This window comes from Lissotriton helveticus, chromosome 9 (genome assembly GCF_964261635.1).
Source record: "Lissotriton helveticus chromosome 9, aLisHel1.1, whole genome shotgun sequence".
NCBI lineage: Eukaryota > Metazoa > Chordata > Amphibia > Caudata > Salamandridae > Lissotriton > Lissotriton helveticus.
In genome coordinates, this window is record NC_136070.1 from 398,365,751 (window position 1) to 398,390,325 (window position 24,575).

A 24,575-nucleotide genomic window follows, 5' to 3' on the forward strand; every position below is an offset into this window, starting at 1 on the left:
TTATTCACCCATTCTGGGAGTCCATCACGACAGACCAATGAGAATTAGTAATTATCCAACATAGCCAATGTCTGGTGCTCATTACTGCCACCCAACATCCCACCTCGCCTTCAAAGGTTATCATAGGATCATCTAACACTTCTCAAACAAGAAGTCAAAGCTGTTCTTCTCAAGGGGGCTATAGAGTCTGTTCCACTTCAAGAACAAGAATCAGGGGTATATTCTCCATACTGTCTCATTTACAAGAAGGACAGGTCGCTGAGACAAATCATGGATCTCAGACCTCTCAACCACATCATCCTATCATCATATTTCCACATGGTGACTCTACAGGATTCTATTCCACTTCTTCAACAGAGTGACTTTATAGCATCATTGGACCTAAAGGGCGCCTATTTCCATATACCAATACACCCAGCCCACAGCAAATACCTCAGATTTGTCATAGCAGGCAAACATTACCAATTCAAAGTTCTTCCTTTCGGGATTACCATGGCACATTGAGTTTTCACAAAATGTTTGGCAGTGGTTGCAGCACATCTGAGAAGCACAAACTTTAATTGATTCCTGTACCTGGGCAATTGGCTTATACAAGCAAGTACCCGCCTACACGGCCCAGAATGCACTCAATTGAAAGTTGATCTACTTCATAGACTAGGGTTTACTATAAATGCCCCAAGTCCCCTCTTCAACCTCTCCAAATTCAACCTTACATAGGGGCAATCCTCCACACACAGTTCAGATTAGCTTATCCCAATCCCCCTAGAGTTCGGAACTTTCAGATAACTCTGCCACAGTTTCAACCAAACAAAACTCTCACAGTACGGACTGTTATGCGTCTCCTAGGAATTATGGCCTCTTGTATTGCGATAGTTTCCTATGCGAGGTTACATATGCATCCTCTACAGCAATGTCTAGCTCACCAGTGGTCCCAATCACAGTGTCCCCTCTAGAGTTGATAGACCACTGCACTCACTGTTCTCTGCTTTGATGGAGCACCAGCAACCTGTTAAAGGGGTGTCCTTTTCTGGACCCTGTTCCTTACCTCACTCTCACCACTGGTGCATCACAGATGGATTGGGCTGCACATCTACAACAGCTCACAGTACAAGGTCTGTGTAATGGTAAGCATCAATCCCTACACATAAACCACTTGAAGCTTCAGGCGATCTTCCTAAAACTAAAGGCTTTCCTTCCTCACCTGTCTCACAAGGTTATCCTAGTCCGCAATGACAATATGATATCCATGTATTATTTACAAAAGCAGGGGTTACATGGTCTTCTCAACTGTCACAACTGTCTCAGACCATGTGGAGCATGGCTATTCACCACCACATTCATTTCTTGGTGGAACATGTGCCGGGAGTAGACACAATTTTGCAGACCTGCTCAGTAGGATGCAGCAACAGATTTATGCGTGGGGACCCCATCCATAAGTCCTTCTTCCCTACTTTTAAAAGTGGAGTTTTCCTCAAATAGGCCTTTCTGCCATAACCAAAGACACAAAATGCCCAAACTTTGCCACCAGGTACCCCCCACCCACTATGCAAAGGCAATGCACTATGGATGAGATGGTCAGGGAGACTTGCTTATGCTGATCCATCTCTCCCTCTCATTCTGTTACTGGTTCAGAGACTAAGGCGAACATCTCTCACCATGATCCTTGTAGCTCCCAGGGGGGGCGTGGCTTGGGCGCCGATGGCGATGGTCGCCTGAGAGCTCGGCTCCGGGACTGAGCCCGGGATTATCCTGTTAATCGGAGGCCGCGGGGCACCCTAGCCCCCGCAAATCGTTGTTCAGCCCAACTGGACCCTGCTGGGACGCCTGGCACAGCCTGGACGGGTGGTGATCCGCCCGAAACTTGAAGTTTGTGGTCCCGCGGAGAGCGACCCAATATGGCGCCCGGACCCCTTGGTCCCCTTAGACGGGACCATTAGCCTGAGAGAACGTCGCTGGTCATGGCGTGCCCTCCGCTCTTGTGTTTTCCTGGAGAGTGAGGAGCTGGACTTTGCACTGCTGAGACTCTGATATTGGTAACTGCGCCCGGGCGGTCGGAGGCCCCTACCATAGCGGACCCCGGCACACGGACGCCTGGAGGGCCTGACGGGGGTGCCGACCCCCGACGCGGCGCTTGGCTGCATCCCCCGTTCGACCCGATCCCATGGGAAGCACAACCCCCTGGCGTCAAAAAGTCTCTGGTGGTGTAGGTGGCCCTCGTTCCAGATCCTCGTCAGCCGGACGGGCCTACCCGGCCTGGCGCCGAGTGTCTCCGCCTCCTCCTCAGCGCCCTCAGACGACACGGGGGTGGCGCGAGCCGAAACTGAGGAGACCCGCCTGGCCCTGGAGAGGAGGAACACCGGCCCTCACCCCGAGGGCCTGCATTCGGGGGAGTTATAGTCGGCGCCCGCACTGGGTGACGCCCTCCTCTGAGTCCACACTGTGCACTTCCAGCGGCATGGGGAAGCCGAGAGGGGCCAAGGGGGCCACCTCGGCGGCCTCTGACTCGGAGACCACGGACAAGGAAGGCCATGGAAACCCGGGGAGTGCTGGTGGCGCGCCGCTGCAGCAACAGTTTGATCGCGTCCTGGAGGCGATTGCGACCACACGCTCGGCCCTCCAGCAGGACATTGCCCAGGTGGCGACGAGCCTGGGCCTCCTCAGGGCGGATCATGGCAAGCTGTCGGACAGGGTCAAAGAAGTGGAGGGCTCGGTGAAGACCTTGGAGCCGGCGCAGCGCACCTTGGCCGCGGCAATGAAAGATGCCCTGACCCGGATTTCTGCCCTGGAGCAGCGAGCGGAGGATGCGGAAGGCCGTAACAGGCGCAACAACATCCGTGTGGTGGGCCTGCCGGAGAAGATCGAGGATGGCGACATGGTGGCCTACTTGGAGGCCTGGCTTCGAGACACGGTGGCCCCGGAGGGCCTATCCTCTTTCTACACCCTTGAACGAGCTCATAGAGTCCCAGCGAGGCCACCGCAACAAGGCCGTGCGCCGCGCCCGGTGGTGGCGCGCCTCCTCCATTTTCGCGACAGGGACCTCATTCTCAATGCCGCTAGACATAATGGCCCCTTCAAGGTGGAGAACAGCCAGGTGAACATCTTCCCGGACTACACTTATGAAACCCAATGCAGGCGGTTTTCATTCTTGGCGGTCAAGCGCGAGCTTCGGAGCGAGGGCATCCAATACTCGCTCTTATTTCCTGCACGGCTCCGCGTCATTGTCGATGGCAAGTCTCAATTTTTTGATACCCCGGAAGATGCCTGTAATTGGCTTGAACTTTATAGAGCTGGGAAAGATGGCTTTGCCTCCGCATCTCAGCCAACGGCGGAGCCAGGACGGCGACGGCGATCCACGAGGGTGCGGGGTCGACGGGGCCGGTCGGGCGGCCCTTCTACTGCGGAGACATCGACGGAGCGGAAGGGGGTACTGGAGGTGCTGTCTGCGTTGTCTGGTTCACGAGATGGTACCATCGCGGAGGAGGAGAACCCTGGGGGCGAGGGGGCATCGACGGACTCGGAGGACTCGGTGGCAGATAGCACCGGCACACCGGAGGTCACGCCAAAATCGGCTGAGGACCTTCTTGATGGACAAGGTTGACGGGGTGAGCTGCATCCTTTTGGGTGGGGGCCCGTAGCGGGGGTGGCGGGAGCCAATGGTTCAGCATGATCCTCGAAGAAGCGGGGGGTGGGGTGCCTTGCCTTTGCCCCGAGGGTTTCCGTTGCTGTTTGGGGCTTGCATTAGTCCTGGTAGCCAGGGCATCGAGGGCCCACTGCCACCACCCAGCCCGCACCCGGCCCTTAAGGCCTTCCTACGGTGGCGACCGTAGGATTAGTTTGGGACGAAGGGTTTTCTGAGGGCTTGGTTTGGATGGGAACTAGATGGAATTATTTGGGTCCTGTTCTGGGGAGGGTGGGTAGGGGTTTGGTTAATGTACGAGTTGTTGAGTTCTGGTTAGGGGAAATGACCGCCATCAGTGCTGGGGGGATTGTTGTATGCTTTTTGTTGAGACCCAGATGGGGAGACTTTGCACGAACAATATGGGACAATGGCTGACGTTGCTAATGTGAAGTGTATTACTTGGAACGTGCGGGGGCTTCATACCATGTCTAGGCGGCACAAAGTCCACGCTTATTTAGTGCGTAGGGGAATACAAATGGCGCTGCTGCAGGAGACCCATTTGACCAAGGCGGAAGGGGCGGCGCTACAGCGCAGATGGAGGGGGCAGGTCTTTCATACGTCGTACTCAGCGTATGCCAGGGGGGCGCTAATCTGGATTCGGGCTGGGGTTCCCTTCCAGGTCACAAACTCAGTGGTAGATCCAGAGGGGCGCTATGTGGCCATCTCGGGTACTCTGGGGGGGAGGGCCCTGAACGTTTGCTGTGTTTACGCACCTAACATGGACCAGATTGCCTTCCTTTCTAGGTTATCGGGCTCGCTGGCCCACTTTTTCACGGGGCCCCTCCTGCTCGGTGGGGACTTCAATTCGGTAGTGGATGTGGAGACCGATCGTTCACACCCGCCCCTTCCTGATTCTCCGGTCCGCCGTGTGGCCAAGGGCCGTAGGGGCTGGCAGACGCGGTGGGGTCTGACGGATATCTGGAGAGCGCAACACCCTGAGGCTAGAGATTACTCCTACTTTTCGGGTCTTCACGAGTTGCACGTTCGGCTGGACGGGTTTCTTGGCTCGACTGAACTGGTTTCAGCGGCCGTCCGTTCCGAATACCTGACTAGGACCGTTTCGGACCATAATCCCCTCCTGCTGGCCCTTCGCTGGTTTCCAGGGGCGCCGGCGGTGCCCACCTGGAAGTTACGCCCTGAGATCCTCGAGGACACTGTATTCAGAGCGGACTTAGGTGATAAGATCGAGGAGTATTTCGCGTCCAATGGGGGCTCTGCGAGCTCGAGGGCACTGGAATGGGACGCTTTTAAGGTGGTGGTGAGGGGTTATTGCATCTCCAAGAAGGTAGGGGTGAGGCGGGTTATCCTTGAGGACTTGGACGTGGCTGATCAGAGGCTCCGTGAGTTGGAACTCCGCCGCCCCGGGCACCCTGAACTCCAGGGACGCACGGCGGAGGCAAGGGAGGCGGTGGCGGCTGAGGTTGAGCGGCTGCGCTGCTTCGACTACAAGGCCTATGCGGTTCGGTCCCTTGCAGAAGGGGATAGGTCGAGCGCATTGCTGGCATGGCTGGCTAACCCTACGCGCCAGACCTCACTGACGACGTCCATGCGCATGGCGAATGGGACCATGGTGCACACTCAACCGGAGATTTTAGGCTGCTACCGGCACTACTATGACCAGTTGTATCGCAGTCGTGCTGCCAAAGACTCTGACCTTCTCGAGGACTATCTGAGGCCCCTGGAGCTCCCGGTAGTGGAGCCCGACGTGGCGAAAGCCCTGGGGTCCGATATTGAACTAGGGGAGGTCCGCAGCGCCATTAAGAAGATGGCGCGGAATAAGACCCCAGGCCTGGATGGTCTTCCTGTGGAATTTTACGCGGCCTATGCCGACCTTTTGGCTCCAAGACTGGTGACTGTTTATAGAGAGGCGAAGAGGCTTGGCCGACTGCCTGGCTCGATGCGCGAGGCCCTGGTGGTTCCCCTCCTCAAGCCGGGGCGGGACTCGACCGATCCGGCGTCCTACCGTCCTTTATCGATGCTGACGGTCGATTATAAGATTCTGAGCAGCATCTTGGCCTCGAGACTGCTGGGCCATATGACCTCCCTGGTGCATGAGGACCAGGCTGGGTTCATCCCCAAGCGCAACACAACAATGAACATCCGTAGGTTGTTCCGCTTGCTGGAGGACCCGCTGGTGGATGCCCCGTGCCCGGTGGTCCTATCGGTGGACTTAGAGAAGGCGTTTGATAGCCTGGAATGGGACTACCTACACGCTGTGTTGCGGCGATTCGGTCTCGGCGAGGGCTTCATCAGGTGGACCGCGGTCTTATATACCTCCGCATCGGCCAGGGTTCGGGCGGGTCCGTTAATCTCCTCGGAGTACCCAGTAGAAAGGGGTACGAGACAGGGCTGTTTGTTATCCCCACTTCTCTTCGCGCTAGCGGTGGAGCCCCTCGCATTGCTACTCCGTTCGGGGGCGCATTACAGTGGGTTCTGGACACCTTCGGGCCCGCACCACGTTTCGTTATATGCCGACGACCTGTTGCTCTTCCTTGAGGACCCAGTCGAGGCCTTACATGGAGCTGAGACGGCGCTCACGGCGTTTGGGGTGGTCTCGGGCCTACGAGTGAATTGGGCCAAGACATGCCTTTTCCCGGTTCGCAGAGGCACCCCTAGTCCGGTCCTCAATAGAGAGCTTAGATGGGAACCTGACTGCTTCAGGTACCTGGGAGTGTACATCTATCATGATCCATCTGACCTCCTAGACGGAAACATTACCAGATGCAGTCGAGCTTTACGGGGGAATATGGACTTCTGGGCTACGCTACCGCTCTCGTTGGCGGGGCGGGTCGCTCTCCTCAAAATGGTGGCTCTTCCTCGGCTGCTGTACTATTTCCGGGCGCTACCGGTTTGGATCCCGCCAGCCACCTTTAGGCTCCTCCGGTCGATGATAGTCGGCTTCCTCTGGGGCTCGGGCCGCCGTAGAGTGGCCCTTAAGACCCTGATGAGGCCGAAAGCCGAGGGGGGACTCGCGGTGCCGGATCTTGAGAAATACTATCTGGCGGCGCAGCTCCAGACCCTCACCCAGGAGACTGCCAGGGAATTCCGTGGCCCGGAGGACAGGAGGGGTATAGGGATAGCCAGGCATGTCCTATCCTTCATAGCTCTACGCCAACGCTTGACCTTGCAGGATCTGACGTTGGAGGAAAAGACCCTTCGCCTATGTTGGAACCGGGCTCACGCCCGGGGGCAATTGCGGATACCGTATGCGCCTGAAATACCGTTGGGGATGTTGACGGCCTTGCCCCATGGCGGCGATTGGTCGCGTTTGGCGGACTGGGAAGGCGCGGGGTTGCAGTTGGTGGGGGATCTTTATGAGGCTGGGGTACTTTTGCCCTTTCAGGAGCTCATTGACCGCTTCGGGATTCCCCACGGTGACTTCCTGTTGCACTCGGCCCTGGTCCGTGCGGTCCAGGCACATTGGAAAGGCGGACGGGAGGAACCTCCTACGTCTCCGGTGTGCCAATACGTCATGATGTCTGCGGGCACGGTGAAGGCGGTCACCTGCCTCTACGGTAGGTTGATCAATGAAGGGCTGACCCCCCTTACGACCCTGAAGGCCCGGTGGGAGGCAGACATAGGCAAGGAAATCCCGGAAGCGACCTGGTCTCAGCTCGTACGACGGGCCTGGAAGGGGACGCGCCACGCCCGTTTTCAGTTGGTCCACTATTACATACTCCATCGGGCATATCTGACCCCGGCGAAAATCCAACAGTACTTCGCCACGGGCTCAGCAACCTGCCCCAGATGCCCGGCGCCGGAGGCGGACCTCCTACATATGTTGTGGGCCTGCCCGGGTTTGTCCTCCTACTGGGTGGAAGTGGAGAGGACCCTGACGGAGGTGACGGGGAGACCACTATCGGTCGATGCGGCGGTGGGTCTCTTGCATTGGTTTCCACATACCCCCAAAAACAAAATTTCCAGTAAATTTATTGATTTAGGGCTTTTATTGGCCAAACGAGAGGTGACCAGGAACTGGAAGGCACGTGCTGGTCCGACTGGGAGCAGGTGGCATAGCGAACTCTTGAAGTGGGCGGCGGGAGAAAGCACGTTGAGATACCAACTGGCTGGGAGACAGCGTAACGAAAAAGCACAGGAGGCAGCGCTAGAATGGGAGACGCTAGTGCAGGCCCTCAGAGACTATTGCGCCCCTGGCGACTCTGATGGTGAGATTGCAGCGTGCCCTGAGTCCCGATAGGCGATTGCGTTTTCTGTTTCTGATACGCTCATCTTGGGTCTCTCACGAATCCCTTTGCGGCTGCTACCATACACTGATGGCGGGGGTGGGTTGGGGAGGGAATTTTTTCCTTTTTTGTTGTACTGTAGTGTTTTATGGGTGGGACTTTCTTTTGGATTTTGGGGCTTGTTTAGAAAAGCAGATGACGGACAGTGGATCATCCGGACCAGCCTTGCTCTCCTGCTGAGCTCCCGCTGGATTTTATCGCCCAGCCTTTGGACTGTGGGCTGAATGATTATGTATGAAAATGTGCTGCGGGGGGTGAGCGGGATGCGGTTAGTTGATTTCAGTGGAATTTTGGGGATGGTCATATATGTAACAGTTTGCTGATTCCTGCAATAAAAATATATTTAAAAAAAAAAAAAAAAAAAAATGATCCTTGTAGCTCCCACTTGGATGCATCAGCCCTGGTTCACAACAGTACTAGATCCCTCAGTAGTTCTACACGAGAACCTCACTAACAGGCTGGATCTTCTCACTCAGAATCAAGGACAAATCAGGCACCCAGACCCCAAAACTTTCAACCTAGCAGTTTGGCTCCTGAGGTCATAGCATTCAGGTATCTTAACTTATGACACAAATGTATGAACATTCTCAAATAAGCAAGCAGAACCCCAACTAGAGCCTGTTGTGCTGCAAAATGGAAACATTTTGTTTACTATTGCCAGGCAAACAAATTGATCCTATGAAAGCCACGGTGAAGGACATTATCTGCCACCTATTTCATTTAGAAAAGATTAATTTAGCCTACACTTCCGCTGAACTGTCTGCCTACCTCTAAAATAGACAGCATCTCTCACTATTTAATATCCCAGTCAAAAAGGCGTTCATGGAGGGTTTTAAAAGAGTAATTCCTACTTGTGTTCCTCCAGCACCCTCTTGGAACATTAGCACTGTTCTGACCCGACTCATGTTTCCCCTTTTGAGCCGCTTAGCTCAAGCCCCCTTCAATATCTTTCGTGGAAAATGGCATTCTTAGTTGTGTTAGTGAGCTCCAGGCTTTAACCATAGAAGAACTATTCTTCCAAATACATAGAGACAAGCTGGTTCTTCATACCAATCCTAAATTCCTACCTAAAGTAGTCTCACAATGTCACCACGATCAATCCAATGAACTCCCAGTTTTTTCCCTCACCCTGATTCCATTGCAGAGAGAGCTCTTCATTCCTTAGATGTGAAAAGACCACTAATGTTCCACATATATATACCAAAAACGTTCAGGAAAACAAAGCAACTCTTTGTAGCCTTTCCTCAAACTCATAAAGGCAACCCACTATCAAATTTAGACATAACCAGATGGATAGTCAAATGTATTCAAACTTGCCGAATTAAGGCCAAAAAAATTACCTTTACTCGTTACTTCCAGAGCACATTCCTTCTGCAAAAACGGAGCCACTATGGCCTTTACAGGAAGTATTCCCATAGCTGACATTTGTAAAGCAGGCACACAGTCTACGCAACACATATTTACCAAACATTATTGTGTGGATGTTTTCACATGCCAACAAACCAATGTAGGTCAGACAGTGCTATGTACCCTTTTTTTTAAACAACTGCAAGTCCCGCAGGCTAGCCACATCTTCTTAGGAGGGACTGCTTTACAGTCTATGCAGAGTATGTGTATTTACAGCCACACATGCCATTGAACAGATTATGTTACTTACCCTGTAAGCATTGGTTTGTGACATGCACCCTCCCTCCTCCCCAGACTCCTGTGGCCGTTGTAGTTACATTTCATACTTATGGCATGCACTTACATTCAGCATGGACATTGCCTTTCTTACACATTCCTTCCACTCTTTCTGACCGCCTGCAGAAAAGCAGTCTAACAAAGGAGTCGATGCCCATGCACAATAATACCGAGAGGGAGAGTCACTCAGTCTTGTGACTCGAGAGACTAATTCGAAAACAACTTGCACAACTCTGGACCCAACGCTACATGGCATGAGTATGCAGAGCATGTGGATCTACAGCACTATATGCCATGAAGAGATGCTTAAAGGGAAAGTAACATAATCCATTTCTACAGACTTCTGAATTTGGATATGAATGGATTGCCATCAGCTCTGATTCTGGGAGATCCCTGCTTCATTTTGAGTCACAGCTTTAAATACATGCATTTGCAGAGTAGGCTGACAGCTGACTTTTGAAGTTATTTTCAACATAAATACAGATATCATCTCTGTTACTGAGCACACCCTTATAGTTCCATGTAAAAGTTTTACAAAGAAGAGAACCTCACAACTTCCTGAAATTTAAGTGTGTTACCTTTTATCAGGCCAATTCTCCACAAGCTGTCAGATGGGCATAATTTGTCACTAGACTATTTTTGCCTCTTGTCCCAGGAACGATAATTAAACAGGTAATACACAATAACGTGATTGTTCATTTTATTATATTTTATTCAAGGTAAGTTCAAATGCTAAGTAAATTTTTTTTTATAATCACATAATATTATCAATTTATTTTAATCAGGCAAAATGCAGGGAACAAAATCTCACACAGCGAGATGGATTATCTAACAAACTATAAACTCTGAGGATTCCAATTTGGATGTTCGGAGATGCTTTTCGGGTTTGATGATATCCTCTTATGGAAGAAAACCCAAAAGGTTGTAAATACTGCCCTCACCCACTAGATATTGGCATGCTTCATCACTGGGTGGCTAACACACCCTGGGCAGACCAACGCTCAGGGTGGAGCACATATTTTTTATTTTTAAAGAGAGCATTTTTCTCTTGGAAACTGATCCCACATACGGAGAAAAAGGAAAACATGTTAGAACTGTCTGAATGGGGTGCCATATCTAATTTTATTCTTCGGCCACCATTCACAGAGTTAAAAAAGATTTGGCGGGTATATTGGAGAAGTTATGTCTCTATTTCCCCTCTGCTAGTATTAACATGTTTCAGCCTCTGTCTCAGGCCTTCTTCAGGATACAGATCGCTCTATTTTCAATTGCATTATCCCTATCAATCGGTATTTCCTATCTTAAAAGGATTAAATATGGTCGGCAATACTTGCCTACTTGTCAACACACTCAGGGCTTGTTCACACACAAAAAGAAAAGGTTTACGAGCATGTTTCTAGAATCTGTTGCCATCCTTATAACAAGTCTTCCTTCCTAAATTAAACATAACCGGTCACATAACCTTATAGAATCCACATGTTGTTAAAAAGCTTATCGCTGTGTACATGTCACCTTTTCTTTATGCGTACTCCCTCTTGGGGGGTGAAATAAAAACAGACGTTGAATATAAAAACCTTCACAATGCAATTCTCACCCAGTGAAAAGATAAAACAATGTTTTTATTGTGAATGAAAGTGACGGCAAAGTTGCCAAGCAGGATAACCGTGTTAGTCTTGCCCAAATTTCACCTTGGCCGATCTCAACTCCGGGTCTGAGTAGGAACGTTCTCCTGTAGTCACACTCTTAATTAAATGACACACATAGAGAAATGGTAACAGTAACAGCTGGTGCTTGGTAGGTCAATATATGTGGTGTCAAAGTGTTTTAGCTAAATGACTCCAGTTTCCCAGGTCGCACTCTTGCCCCGATCTCTAATTTTTATACTTCAATATTCCAAGATTGTACATTTTGAAATGCATTCTTACAGACTCATTTCAAAAAGAATACATGGTGTACCAAAATACATGATACCCTGTTATTTGTGGTACCTGATCCTGCCTTAGGGCATAGTCTGAAACACAGCACTGCCCATGGTCTTGCTATATTCATTTTACTAATGTGCAAAATTGAGAGGAACCCCAGGTTTTTTGCCCGCTTACTTCTTCAAGGATTAACATCTCTGTACCGGCAACTTGTGACTCTCCGACGGTGTCTGAGTGCTGCTTGGCGTCTCCATTTTAGCCGCGCCTGTAACAGAGACACAGGTCATGTGACTCTCTCCCTGGCTTCCATTCTACCACTAGAATGGGAACCTTAAGCAGTCATTTGTGCAGAATGCTGTTTCCATTTTGGGTTATGAACAAGGTTCCTCATCTGAGGGCCATTTTGACTTACTTGCAAATACTCTGAGGTCACGCATATTGTGTGTTTTTGTTTATTTGCACTTGGGCATACGTGACGTTGTTGAGCTGCTGGATCATCTCCACACAGTGTCTGCCTGATCCTTGCATCTGTCTGACCTTGTGTGTGATGTGGTTGAGCTGCTGGAGCATCTTCACACACCATCTGCTTGATCTTTGCTTCCTCCTGACCTTGCGTGCGGCTAGCCCGCCGAGTGCCTGAGCGTCAGTTGACAGTTTCCTCTGACACTGTTTAGCCGTTCCATTTCTCCTTAACGTGTTGCTCATCTTCCCAAGCTCCATGTACTCTTCCTTTCCGCCTCACCTTGGCATCTCATTGTGTCTGACATTCTTTGAATACCGCATGTTGTCTTTCGGTGACACGCACACCAACAACTCCAGTGTGATTTTTTTTATTTTTATTATAGAGTTTTATATAGTGCGAACTTGACCTGGATTGGGTATCAGAGCGCTTTACATAGCACCAGTTGCATTACATGAGGACACATTATTTTTTTTTGTTAGGCATGGGGAGATTAAGTGATTTGCACAGACTCACAGGATGTCCAGCGTTATTGCCGAGACCCGAACCCAGTTCCCAAGATTCGAGGTTGACCGCCCTAGTCGTTAGGCCAACTCCTCTCCCCAACGCCTCTTGTTTTAATTGTGACAATTTTGACATTACAAAGTTCATATTTTCTTCATGGTGCATGTTGCTTTTTGGTGGCACGCACACCAGCAATTAAATTGCATGTTACAGACAAAAAATATATATAATATATAAACTCTTTTCCATTAAAACATCATAACTAGGATTGGAATAACATACTTCTCCATCCGTCCTGGCACAGTTTCATCATCACGTGTGGTTACCGGTGACAGGCACACCAGTGATTTAATCACATGCTGCAACATGGTATTTTGTGTGTTACTATTCCAGTCACATGCACACCATGTCACATTTTAGTTCATGTTTTGGTGACATGCACTTTCTTTGATCCCGAAATATTTGCATATTGCTATTTCTGTTTCTTACTTGTCAGTGACATTTGTATAATCAATTGCTCACAACATTTTTCACTCATCTAGCCACATACAATTAAAAATATATATATATGCTGCAAAGCATTGTACTTCCCCCGTCATATTCTCCCAGCACAACTAAAGGTAGTGTTGACTGGGAACTATGGAAAGAAAGTTTTGAAGCATATATGGCTGCTGTTGATGGTGAATATTGCACCTATAAAAATAAATATGCATTATTACGTCATTGTTTAGGCTCTGAGGGTAGATAGATTTTAAAGCACTTACCACAACAATACATTTTAGGAGAAGGTGATGTGGTGGATGAATATATGTCCGCAATGAAAATGTTGCACATGAGATTTAAACCACATAAGAATGATGTCCTAGAATGCCACAAATTTCACAAGCATCACCAACTTCCTGGAGAGACATTTAAAACATATGTTGGTGTGTTGAGGTCTTTAGCCTCTTCATGCAAATATAAGGAATTCATAGAAGAATTGATTTGGAATCAAATAGTCGAACACACCAACAACACAAATTCAAAAGGTCCTGCTAACCACACATAATCTCACACTATGCAAGGCTGTTGAATTTGCTGCAGGAATAGAAAGCACTGCATCTTTTATGTCTCAAATGGCTCTAACAGGGGAAACTTCTAAGAGTACATCATCTGCTCTGTGTTTTGTGACAAAAAGAAAGAGATGGATGTAAAGAAAGCCAAATTATATTGTTATAGGTGTGGAAATGCTAACCATTTGGGAAACTCCTTATCATGTCCTGCCCGGGACAAAATATGTTCTGGTTGTAAAAAGAAGGGGCATTTTGTGCAAGTTTTCAGAACCAAATCCAAATCCAAGACCTTAAAACCCAAAACGGTTAATACTGTTTGTGAACAAAATTCTAATTACAATTAATCTGATTTGAGTGACAAAATTGTGATACTATGTATTAATGATACTCAGTCGCAGTCACACGTGGACGTTGATGTCATGCACATGAAAATGGGTACCATCAAAAGGTGATACTGCCTCATAGCTGTTGGTAACAAGAAAATCAACATGATGGTAGATTCTGGGTCTCCATTCACATTAATTGGTATGAAAGATTGGAAAGATTTTAACAATGTGATCTTGACAATGTCGTTTATAAAACCTATAGCATATGTTGGTAAACCTTTTGAGGTTTTAGGTGAGTTCAATACGAAACTTTCCTTCAATGGCAATACAACCTCTGCTGTTGTGTATGTAGCCAAACATGGGTCATCGTTGTTGGGATGGCTGGAACAACAAAATTTAGGTATAATTTTAGACCCTTATATCCCGGAATAGGTAATGCTGAAAAAGGATTACACTGGTGTTCATGAAATTCAACCTTCTATTTGGGAAACCAAGTTCCCCAATGTCTTTAATGAAACTCTTGGGAAGATAGTGGGTGTTAAGCATAAGATACAGTTTAAAGATGATTTCATTCCTGTTGTCCATAAGGTGAGAGGAGTTCCTTTGGCTGTCAGAACCGATCTTTGAAAAGAATTGGATAAGTTACAACGACAGGATATCATAGAGCAAATTGAAAGCTCTGAATGGTTATCTCTTGTTGTTCTTGCAAGGAAACCTAATGGGAGTTTGAGAATGTGGGTTAATCTCAGAGATCTTAACTCCAAAATCTGGGTAGATCATCATCCTGTACCCAACATAACAGAGATGTTATTACTGGTCAAGGGTGCCAATTGGCTTTCCACCCTAGACATGATCACCAGATACTTTTGCATGGGAATTCACAACACTTAACATCTTTCATCCCCCTTGAAGGTACATTTAATTTCAAAAGAATGCCTTTCTGTTTGGCTTCAGCATCTGCTGTTTTTCACTACCTTATGGAACTTTTTTTTTCAAAGACGCTCAAAGGATTTTATGTTTTTCAAGATGATGTATTAGTTTATGGGGACACAAAGGACAACAATGACAGGCGTACCCGAAGTAACTTACTTAGGTCACAAACTATCTGCAGGGGGGGTTGAAACTAAGGATAGTCTAGTCAAAGCCGTTGTGGAAGCACTTGTTCCCCATGGGAAGGATCAATTACGGTCCTTCAAGGGTTTGATGGAGTTTTACTCTAGATTCATTCCCAGTTGTGCTCAAAGGACACATACCATGTGCCAATTGTTGAGGAAGAATGAGAAGTTTGTCTGGAGTGAGTAGTGTGATCAAGAGTTTGCTGACATAAAAAAAGAAATTGGCAATGCCTTTCCTCTCAAACCATTTGACCCCAGATATACAAGCATAATAATTACTGACACTAGTCAATTTGGGTTAGGAGCTTTATTATTGCAGCAAAGGAATGGGAGAGAAGAGGTAGTGGCATTTGCGAGTCGTTTTCTCAAAGGAGCTGAGGCATCATACTGTGTGGTGGAGCGCAAAACTTTGGCTTATTGGTGGGTGTCATTTTCGCCAGTACTTGTGGAGCACAGCGTTTTTTATCAGAGTTGATCACAAACCTTTAATTTACTTGTTAATTATGAAAGGGGCTAGTAAAGCTACACCTAGGATCGCTAAGTGGCAAGATAGGATGCAAGAATGCTGTTACAAGATGAAGTGTATATTCTTGGCATCAGAAACGTGATGGTAGATTGTTTATCTAGGTTGCCTGTGAGTTCCCATGAAGAAAGTCAGAGGATTGTGGATGAGGATGATGTGGTAATAAGTGAAGTATTGTGTGCCACCCAAAGTGCCATATCAGAATCTGAATGATTGGAAGCATTAGCAACTGAGACTACATTTATAACAGGCATGAGATATATCAATGAAAACTAGCCAAATGGTAAAATACAAGATGAGCAGGTTGATGCATTCAGGTAAATTGAATCTGAATTGGCTGTTATGGGTGGTGTGTTAAGAAGAGGTCTGATCTTTTGGTTTTGCTGGATGTTCTTAGATCTAGAATTCTAAATTTAGCCCACGAAGGTCACATAGGCATGAGAGCTACGAAGAGGAGAGTAAGAGATTCACATTGGTAGCTGGGAATGGACAGACAAATTAAGCAACATGTGAGAGTTTGCAAGCCTTGTTTTATTAGTGACAAGACACACGTAACTGTGCCTTCTCCTGTTGTTGCTGTGCCTGTACTGAATATTGCATGGTCAAAGCTAGCGATGAATGGTGTGAATCATGGTCATGTAGAATATGGTATTGTAACTGTAGAATATTTTTCCAGATGGATAGAAGTTGCATTCATGAATAGCATTACTTGTGCAGTGGTGAAAGATGTTTTGAAAAAATTATTTTTCCGGGAAAGTGTTCCGGATGAACTTATTACGAACAATGGCCCCCAATTTGTTTTCCATGAGTTTGAAGCTTTTCTTTCGGATTTTGGTGCTAAGCATGTTACCACCTCATTGTACCATCCAAGGAGTAATGGTTTGGTTGAGCACTGCAACAGAATGATTAAGGAGAATATACAATTGTCTGTTGCTAGTGGGTTGGATTGGACGCAAGAGGTTACACATTTTTTTGAGGCTTTGCACACTACACCCAATTCTGATACCTACGTTTCTCCATTTGTGCTACTTTAAGGAAGATTACCTGGATCAAAGATGAACTGGTTGTGGATGAAAAAGAAGATGGTGTCTGAAGAAATTATGTATGGTGTGAAGGAGAAACGTTTGGTGGGTCAAGATAAGTACCCCTCATTGGCACATAAAGTTCTGAAGGTGAATGTAGGAGATTGGACAGGTTATCTGTGATTTACAAAGAAAGCAAGTCTAAGACTTATGATCTGTGTCAAGACAAACAAGGAATAACCCAAAGTGTTATGTTGAGAAAATGGAGTAGGTGCCCTAAGGTACCTTCCAGGCTCCAGGACTTTATTTTAGGCTAAGTGTATATTGTGTAACAAAGGTTTATAGATTAAGTTATGCACAATGTGTAATTGTTGGGTTCTGTATATATATTTTATGTCATCGTAGCCTTTGATAAAGGAGGAAGATGTGTTGGGATCTAGTTTTCCTTCATGTGTGTAATGTAGAATGTTTCTTCATCCTCCCAGAGCGGGGTGAGAATATTTGCCTTTGAAGAGGTAGCGGCAGTTTTGTGAGCCTTCTTTCCTGCCAATCGACTTCTAAGAGACGCCTGTAATAAAGACAATTTTGAACTTACTTCGACTTGGAGACATCTTTACATAATCTATGAGATTACATGTAACAGAATATCTTTCTGTAGCTTGTAAAACAATATGATAACAACAAACTGTTAAAGGCTTATTGGTTTTAAGAAAGGATTTTCACAATAGATAAACTAGACTAACTGCCTTTGTCATAATGTTTCTTAATAATAACATTTCCCAGTGCACTACTCAGGACTGGTGACTTTCACCATAACCACCTTTGGCCTACAGTATTGAGCACAAGCTTTTCCACACTCTAATCATGAGTCATACAGTCATAAAAGTAGGAAGTTATACTACATTTTTGTTAGCTAAGCAAACTGCCATCACTCCTAAAAAGTCCAACAAGGATTATAACAGAGCAAACTATCTGTATTCATGGTTTGTTAAATTGGGTAAGCAACACCAAACCCCCTTGCCTACTACGTTAATCTGTGAGATTTCAGCTAACAAAGTACCTACCTGTTGACTTTAGTATAGAGTAATAACAATCCATACTTAAATGCATATTGACTTTAACACACGTTTTCACAATAAAAGCAATAAATATGTCAGGCCTAATGCCTTTATATATAGCGTTTCATAATATACACATGAGGCATATAGCCATGATCATTAGCTTTCCACCTTAGCAAACTGACTACTGCTGTATCAAGTACTAGCAGCCCGTCCCGACGTTTTCCGGGTATGAATTGCTGCCGGCCAGTAGTATATTGTTTTGTAGGATTTCGTTTTGATAGCACTTATTATCTGTGACAGGCCTGTGAAACGCTCCGATTCACAGTGCACTGCTGATGCACTTAAGAGTGCACGTTCAGTAGTGTGTGAACTCGAGTTTCCCTACTTTATTTTTCCTTGCAATATTATATAGCGCAAACTCGACAACATGACATGAGCACAATTTACATTACAGAAGAACACATTAATTTGTGGTAGGCACGGGAGACAAAGCGATTTGCCTGGAATCACAGGATGTTGAGCTGATGCCGAGATTCGAACGTAGCTCCCCAGCTCTAAAGTTCGCAATTCTAGAACTTGTGGCGGGAGGTGTGTCTAAAAGTGTATGTCGGTGCTGGCCATCAATGAGAGAGACCTGTGCATTTTTCAAATCGGTGGTGAAAAAATAGGAGTATGTTGCTGGAGATGTGGGCCGCCGTGCCACCAATGTACTTACCGGGGGAGGGTAAACACCCATTATTCCGCAACTTTCTTTCCCCATACCATCACTCCCCATACTTTTATTACGAAAGTACCATGACTCCGCAATGCCATTATAACGCATGGCATTACATTTTATATGCTTTTACCACGCATACATTTACAACGAAATTCGTTGTAAATGCATGAATGGTAAAAGCATGTTTTTTTTAATGTTTGGATAAGCTAAGTATGGGTATAGGGGTATATGTTTTGGGGTACTGAGGTATATGTTTTGGGGTGTTTGGGTATTTTAAGGGTTCAGATATAAGTTTGGGTTATGGGGTACAGGGGTAGTTTTAGGGTTTAGGGATAGGTATGGGTTTTGGTGTACAGGGGTATTTTTGGGGTTCAGGGCTAGGTTTGGCTTTTGGGGTATAGAGGTATTTTTAGGGTTCAGGGGTAGGTTTGGGTTTTGGGGTACAGAGGTATTTTATGGGATAGGTATGGGTTTGGGGTACATGGGTATTTTTAGGGTTCAGGGCTAGGTTTCGGTTTTGGGGTACATGGGTATTTTAGGGTTCAGGGGTAGGTTTGGTTTTTGGGGTACAGGGTTATTTTTATGGTTGAGGGCTAGGTTTGGGTTTTGAGGTACAGGGGTATTTATAGGGTTCAGGGTTAGGTTTAGGTTTTGGGGTACAGAGGTATTTTTAGGGTTTAGGGATAGGTTTGGGTTTAGAAGTACAGGGTATATTTATAGGGTTAAGATGGGTTAATGTTTAAGGGTGTTGGGGTATTTTAAGGAGTAAGGGTGAGTTATGATTATGGGGTGCAGGGGTATTTAAAGGGAGGAGGGTGGACACCCGGAGCTGGAATGTACAGAACCTGGGAAGAAAAAACAATGAAATATTGGGCACACCGCTCGCTTTCTTTTCCCGTAATCCCGCGCCCCGCACACGCCCACGCCCCAGCACACGCCCACAGCACATGATATGAGACATGGCATGAAGGGCGGAACGTACCACACGCCCCCAGCGTTTGAACGCCCCCAGCACACACCCACAGCACAACGCAGACACGCCCACAAGGGACTACTTTGCTGGCACGGTTCTTTTACCTTTTAAATGTATATGGTGGGCGTCTGCATAGCCTATGTCCTTCTGCTGCAACTGCCCTTTCCAACGCTGTATTGGGTGTTGTGATTGGTGCTGTGGTTCCTGAGATTACCCGCCTCAAAGGTTTGGGATCTCTCTTTATTATATTAGTATGGATAAGATTTGCCAAAATGTTCAATACAAGGTGTCTTCTTAATGGAAGCACATTTATCTGGCCCAACCAAATCTTGTACTCGGGTCAACCAACATGTGGGTGTAGCCTAAACCCCTCTCTCAGTAGTTCTATGAATTATTTTGTGTTCATTACCTAAGGTCAATTACAGCTCCACTATCAAGCCATACCCAATATTCCACGTAGATTGGTGTAGCCCTAGGCATATTGCACTGCTCTCAAACACGTAACTACACTCTGAAGTCTAAAGTTTATGATGGAGGGGGGTGCTCGGACTGCAATACATTCCTCATGACTGCCCTCCTCCCATCTGTGCTGCTGCCACAGAAAAACATTCACAGTAACTTGTCTACTTATCTAAGGCACTTTAACAAATTTAAAATGCCATGTGTGTGCCCTTGAAAGTTCATGCTCAGGCAGCCATACTGTTGCTGGCTCAGGCAGCTGGATGAATACAAAAATAATCACAGCTGCATGGAGAGGAAGCACTTTTTTTTGTGGAAGCACCCAACTTCTGCCCAATCAAAACGTACTCCTGGCTACCATGGTGAGAGATGGCTACCCTACATGGTGAGAATTGCCCTACATTTGCCTTGCTGCATCCTTCACTTATGGTACGCGGATAGGTCCCTTGACCATATGTATACCCTGTATGCACTCCCCATCAGGAACATTGTATTAATATCACACGACTGTCCCTTTCCAATAGGCAGGACTGATATGTGTAGTTCATTGATTTGATTTGTTCTAAGCATAGTCATTATGTTTGTACTATGAGGTTCCAGAGGTCGCAGTATTAGACAGCTTGGATTAGATTTGGGGGGCAGAGATGGCAAACCCCTGGACGGTTGTGAACCTGTATTTACAGATTTCATGTATTTAATGCTATTACTTGATAACAAACTTTGCAGATATTTTTTTTACTCCTGGCTACCAACATGTGGATTGACCCACAGCCCCCGGCTGTGGTATTTTCTGAAATGTCTTTTTTAGGTTGAAGACATTAAGGGGCATATTTACAAAAATGTCTAAACGCAGTGTAATGTCAAATTTGGCAATGCCGCGCTCCGACATTTAAAAAATGCAGGGATGAGCTGTCTTAAAAGACTACGGCGCACCCCTATGTTGCCCCTAGTGCTGGCACTGAAAATAGCTGCCTAGCATCAGTGCTGGCACCCAGACCCTTATTGCAAGGGTGCCTGCGCTGCAAGTATGATTGTTTATGTGCAGGAAGGGACACCGTCATGCACATACACAATCAATAATGGCGATCTACTCTTTCTATGTTTACGGCAGATTGCAGCACACATAGAAAAGCAAAAAACTAGAAGACATTAACACATTCTTCTTGTATCGCCATTCAAAGACCTGGTATTCCCTGGCAATAGTTTTTGGTGATGCCCAAGTCTTGTCAATCTGGGCAGCATCAAAAAGCAATGGGTGTTGTAGTGGAATGCTCATTGCAACACCCATTGCATGCCCCTTTGCCGCAGAGGACTGCAGTGGCAAGGGGCATATTAACAAGGTGGCGTTAATCCATGTTAAGTGGCTTAGCACCACCTTGTAAATATGGGGAATGGTGCCAAATAAGCGATACTCTAGTGGTGATAGGGGCTTGTACACATGCCCCTATGTGTGGCAACAGCTCCTCTATCAAGCCAGACCTAAAAATAGGGAGAGTGCAGCTGTGAACAATTTTATTTGGAAAGGACTTCTAAATCCTGTTGAATCTGGAACTGGGGTGGAGTTCACGCATCATTAGAGCACCTGCCAGGAAATTTGCAACACATGACATCTGTGCAGGAAAACATACCTGGCCTGAAAGATCCACTATAAAATGAAGAGCATGACTACAAATTGCTACTTTGCTAGCGACGTCTAACTACACTTTTAAAGCTTATAGAATACCAGGGAAATGTTTACAGGAGAATGCTCTTGCAAAAATAAAATAGCAGGTGGAAAATTCCTCCCCAGACCCAAAATATAGGCTTGGCTAGATTTGCCCAGTGTGTTTTTTAATGAAACTTTGCAAAGTTGGTGAAGTCCAACTGCTACAACTTTGGCTTCGTCTACTAATAAAAGTTACGTATAAAAGTACGGCAGAACTTCTTATGAATCTTGCTGGGATTTGTGTACCTTGTTTGGACATCCATGGCATAATGACCTAGGTCCCTTCCTTTCTTTGTAACTGTTTCCTTGTTTTCCGCAGATGGAGGCTAAAGTGGTGATGGCAAAACTATTGCAAAGGTTTGAGTTTGAGCTTGTGGCTGGACAGAGCTTCAAGACGTTAGACACTGGAACCCTCAGACCATTGGATGGCGTGAGATGCAGAATAACACCAAGGGGAAATGCGAAGGCGTCATAAAATAAAGATCTCGCTGTTGTGTTTTTTGTTGTACTTTAAATATGCATATCTTCCTACTAATCAAACTGCTCTTGATTGGATGCACTGTTGCTTTGTGTCCTAATGCACCAGATAATTGCAAATACAAGATGGTCAGTGAAACGTTACAACGGTCATTTGATGTCATCTGTTCACCGTGGACTCCCTAAAAGAGCAAGGTGCATAAAGAGATACTCTATTCATTCCTGCGCTTCTGCTATGCAGTCCAGATTTCTTGATAACCCTCCTTCTCTTGCCACTGGGGTGTTGGGTTAATAAAAAAAAACTATTAACCTGGAATTCTTGGGTGGGGTTAAATGTCCCTTCGATCGCAAGGGTTTGTGGGATGGTTAGAAAATACCCAATGTGTTATTACGTTCTTTAAATGCCCATATATGATGATACTGATCGGCTAAACTTTAGGTATGACATCTAGAAGGCATCAGATATTACAGCATGTTGAGTGACAGCCATACAAATAGGGACAAATAGGTGATATACACTAAATAGCATTGCTAAAGCCAATGTGTATGACCTTTGTATAGTGCAGGGATAAAGAGGGACACAATGCATGTACACATTGACTTAGATAAGACACACACACATGCATATATGCAGACAGAGCACAACACATACCTATAGTCATGCGCACAAAGAACAACACACCCAGAGACATTGTGCATACATCAAGTGGGTTGGCATAAAATAAAGTGGCTCAAAGATGTTAAATCCATGCTTTGCGATTTGGGCCTCAATGATGCATGGGAAAATAGATCTGCCCCGCCAAAAGCAGTATTGAAGAAACTATATTGGAGTTGGGTATCTAGTAAACACAACTCTGACCCCAAATTAGGCAGAATAACCGATGACTTCTTGAGGATCAAGGAAGTTACTTTTTGTGAACCCTATCTTGATGTTATCCAGAAGCCCTTTGATAGGGCTCTGTACTTCAAATTTAGGGTTGGTATATTACCAATACGTGAATTGACTGCCCGTTGGAAAGTCCCTTTTCAAACATCCCCTTTTTGCCCAAACTGCGAATCTAGAATAGAATCAATGGCACACATCCTGTTCGAATGTCCGGCATATAAATCACCGAGGAATTGTTGGCTTAAACCATTATGTAGAGAAATGAGCACTAGACAGCATTCTGTAGCGCTGCGCATTTTGAAATCAGATACTCGATTATTGTATGTATGTGGTTTGTCAAAGTTTTGAGATGGGCTTGGTCCATCAGATCGAAAAGGCTAACAGAAAATATTTAATCTGTGATTTTATATCTTTGTGCGAGTAGTTTTATTTTTCTACTCTGCGTTTTATCTTTGATGTAATATGTGTATTTTTAAGAAAATTGTAAGAAGCTGGCACCTTGGTGTTCATGCTGAGGAAAATGGATTTCTTTTATGATGTTAAAGTGTTGTTCCATGTTTATGCTTTTAAGATATGTTTTTATCGAAATAAAGCCTTTTTCATACTCATACTCAACCCACAACACACTTTAAGATTCCGTGATGTGCCGATAACCAATAACATAGGTACCTTGTAGTATTCTGGGTTTAGTATTTATGTTACTGCACTTCTCTACATCTAGCTACTCAGCCAGTGTGAGTGTTCCAGGTTAGAATGTGAGTGTGATTGACATGAATGGAATGCTTGTGTGACTGGTATGAGGGTTGGCAGTTGGAGTATGGGTTGAGTAGCTAAGAGGCTGCTCCTGGTGGGGCTGCTTGTTCCAGCATAATACTTCTTGTAAATCTACTAATGGTTAATGTTCCAGCATAATACTTCTTGTAAATCTACTAATGGTTAAATAAACCTACTTCTCAACTCTACCTCATCTGCCTCGGCTACATCTCTTCATGTATATATGGACTTAAATACTACATTATTCTTGGCGACGATCTGGAGACTTTCCTGCGCAAAATATACCTATTTACAAGAGCTGGGAGTATCCTGCACATTTTGTGGAACAAGCAACAAGTATCTGAAGAAAGAAACTCAACATTCACGTAAAGTAGCCCCACCAGTGTCTAGAAAACCAGACAGCCCTAGACAAGAAGCACACCAGGCAGTCCTAGTCAAGTCATGCTGTAAAGTTTTCAAGAAACAAGGTTTCTGCGTACAAAGTTATCACTGCCTAAGTCACACAGAAGAAACAACATCGTTTTTGTGTCTAATTACTACCTTCTTCTTCTACCTTTGGAAGCAAGCAGTTACAACCAAGAAGGTAATTGGAGACTGTTTGTGTAAAGGAACTAGCGTGTAAAGGAACTAGCTTCATGAATGACTTTGAATTACTCAAAATGTTGGATGTGTTACCATCTTCGTGTGCCTGTGCTCATTCATACTAGCGCTGTTTATGCCAACTATTTGAACTATGTGTCTGCACTTCTGCCACTTCAAGTATTTAGCGTTTTTTTGTTTAAATAATATTGACTGCCTCTTTCACTGGCTGTTCTTTCTGTTGCTCTTCGGCAGAAAACGTTACTAAAATTTGCAGGGACATTTTAATTGTCAAGTAACGTGAATGTACCTGTTTTGGCTAACTGCGCACTTGGAAGCCAGAATTTCCGTTAGTCAGGAGCTCCTTTCCTCTCCTCTGCCGATTTCAAATGGTGACGCAATCGAACCTTGCA

General features: G+C 46.0%; 1 protein-coding gene across 2 annotated transcripts in view; it reads left to right on the forward strand.

Moving 5' to 3' along the window:
• Positions 1-23,771, forward strand: part of LOC144781360 (cholesterol 24-hydroxylase-like) — a 256,024-nt gene extending 232,253 nt beyond the window's left edge. The window contains exon 15 of one of the 2 annotated variants that reach the window (XM_078660149.1): positions 21,766-23,771. In XM_078660149.1, the coding sequence (XP_078516275.1) occupies positions 21,766-21,921 (156 nt within the window). In that variant the 3' untranslated portion in view covers positions 21,922-23,771. Of the gene's footprint in view, positions 1-16,543; positions 16,583-21,765 lie in introns of those variants that run through there. The other variant, XM_078660150.1, reaches the window with a different exon arrangement.
• The last annotated feature ends 804 nt before the right edge of the window (positions 23,772-24,575 follow it).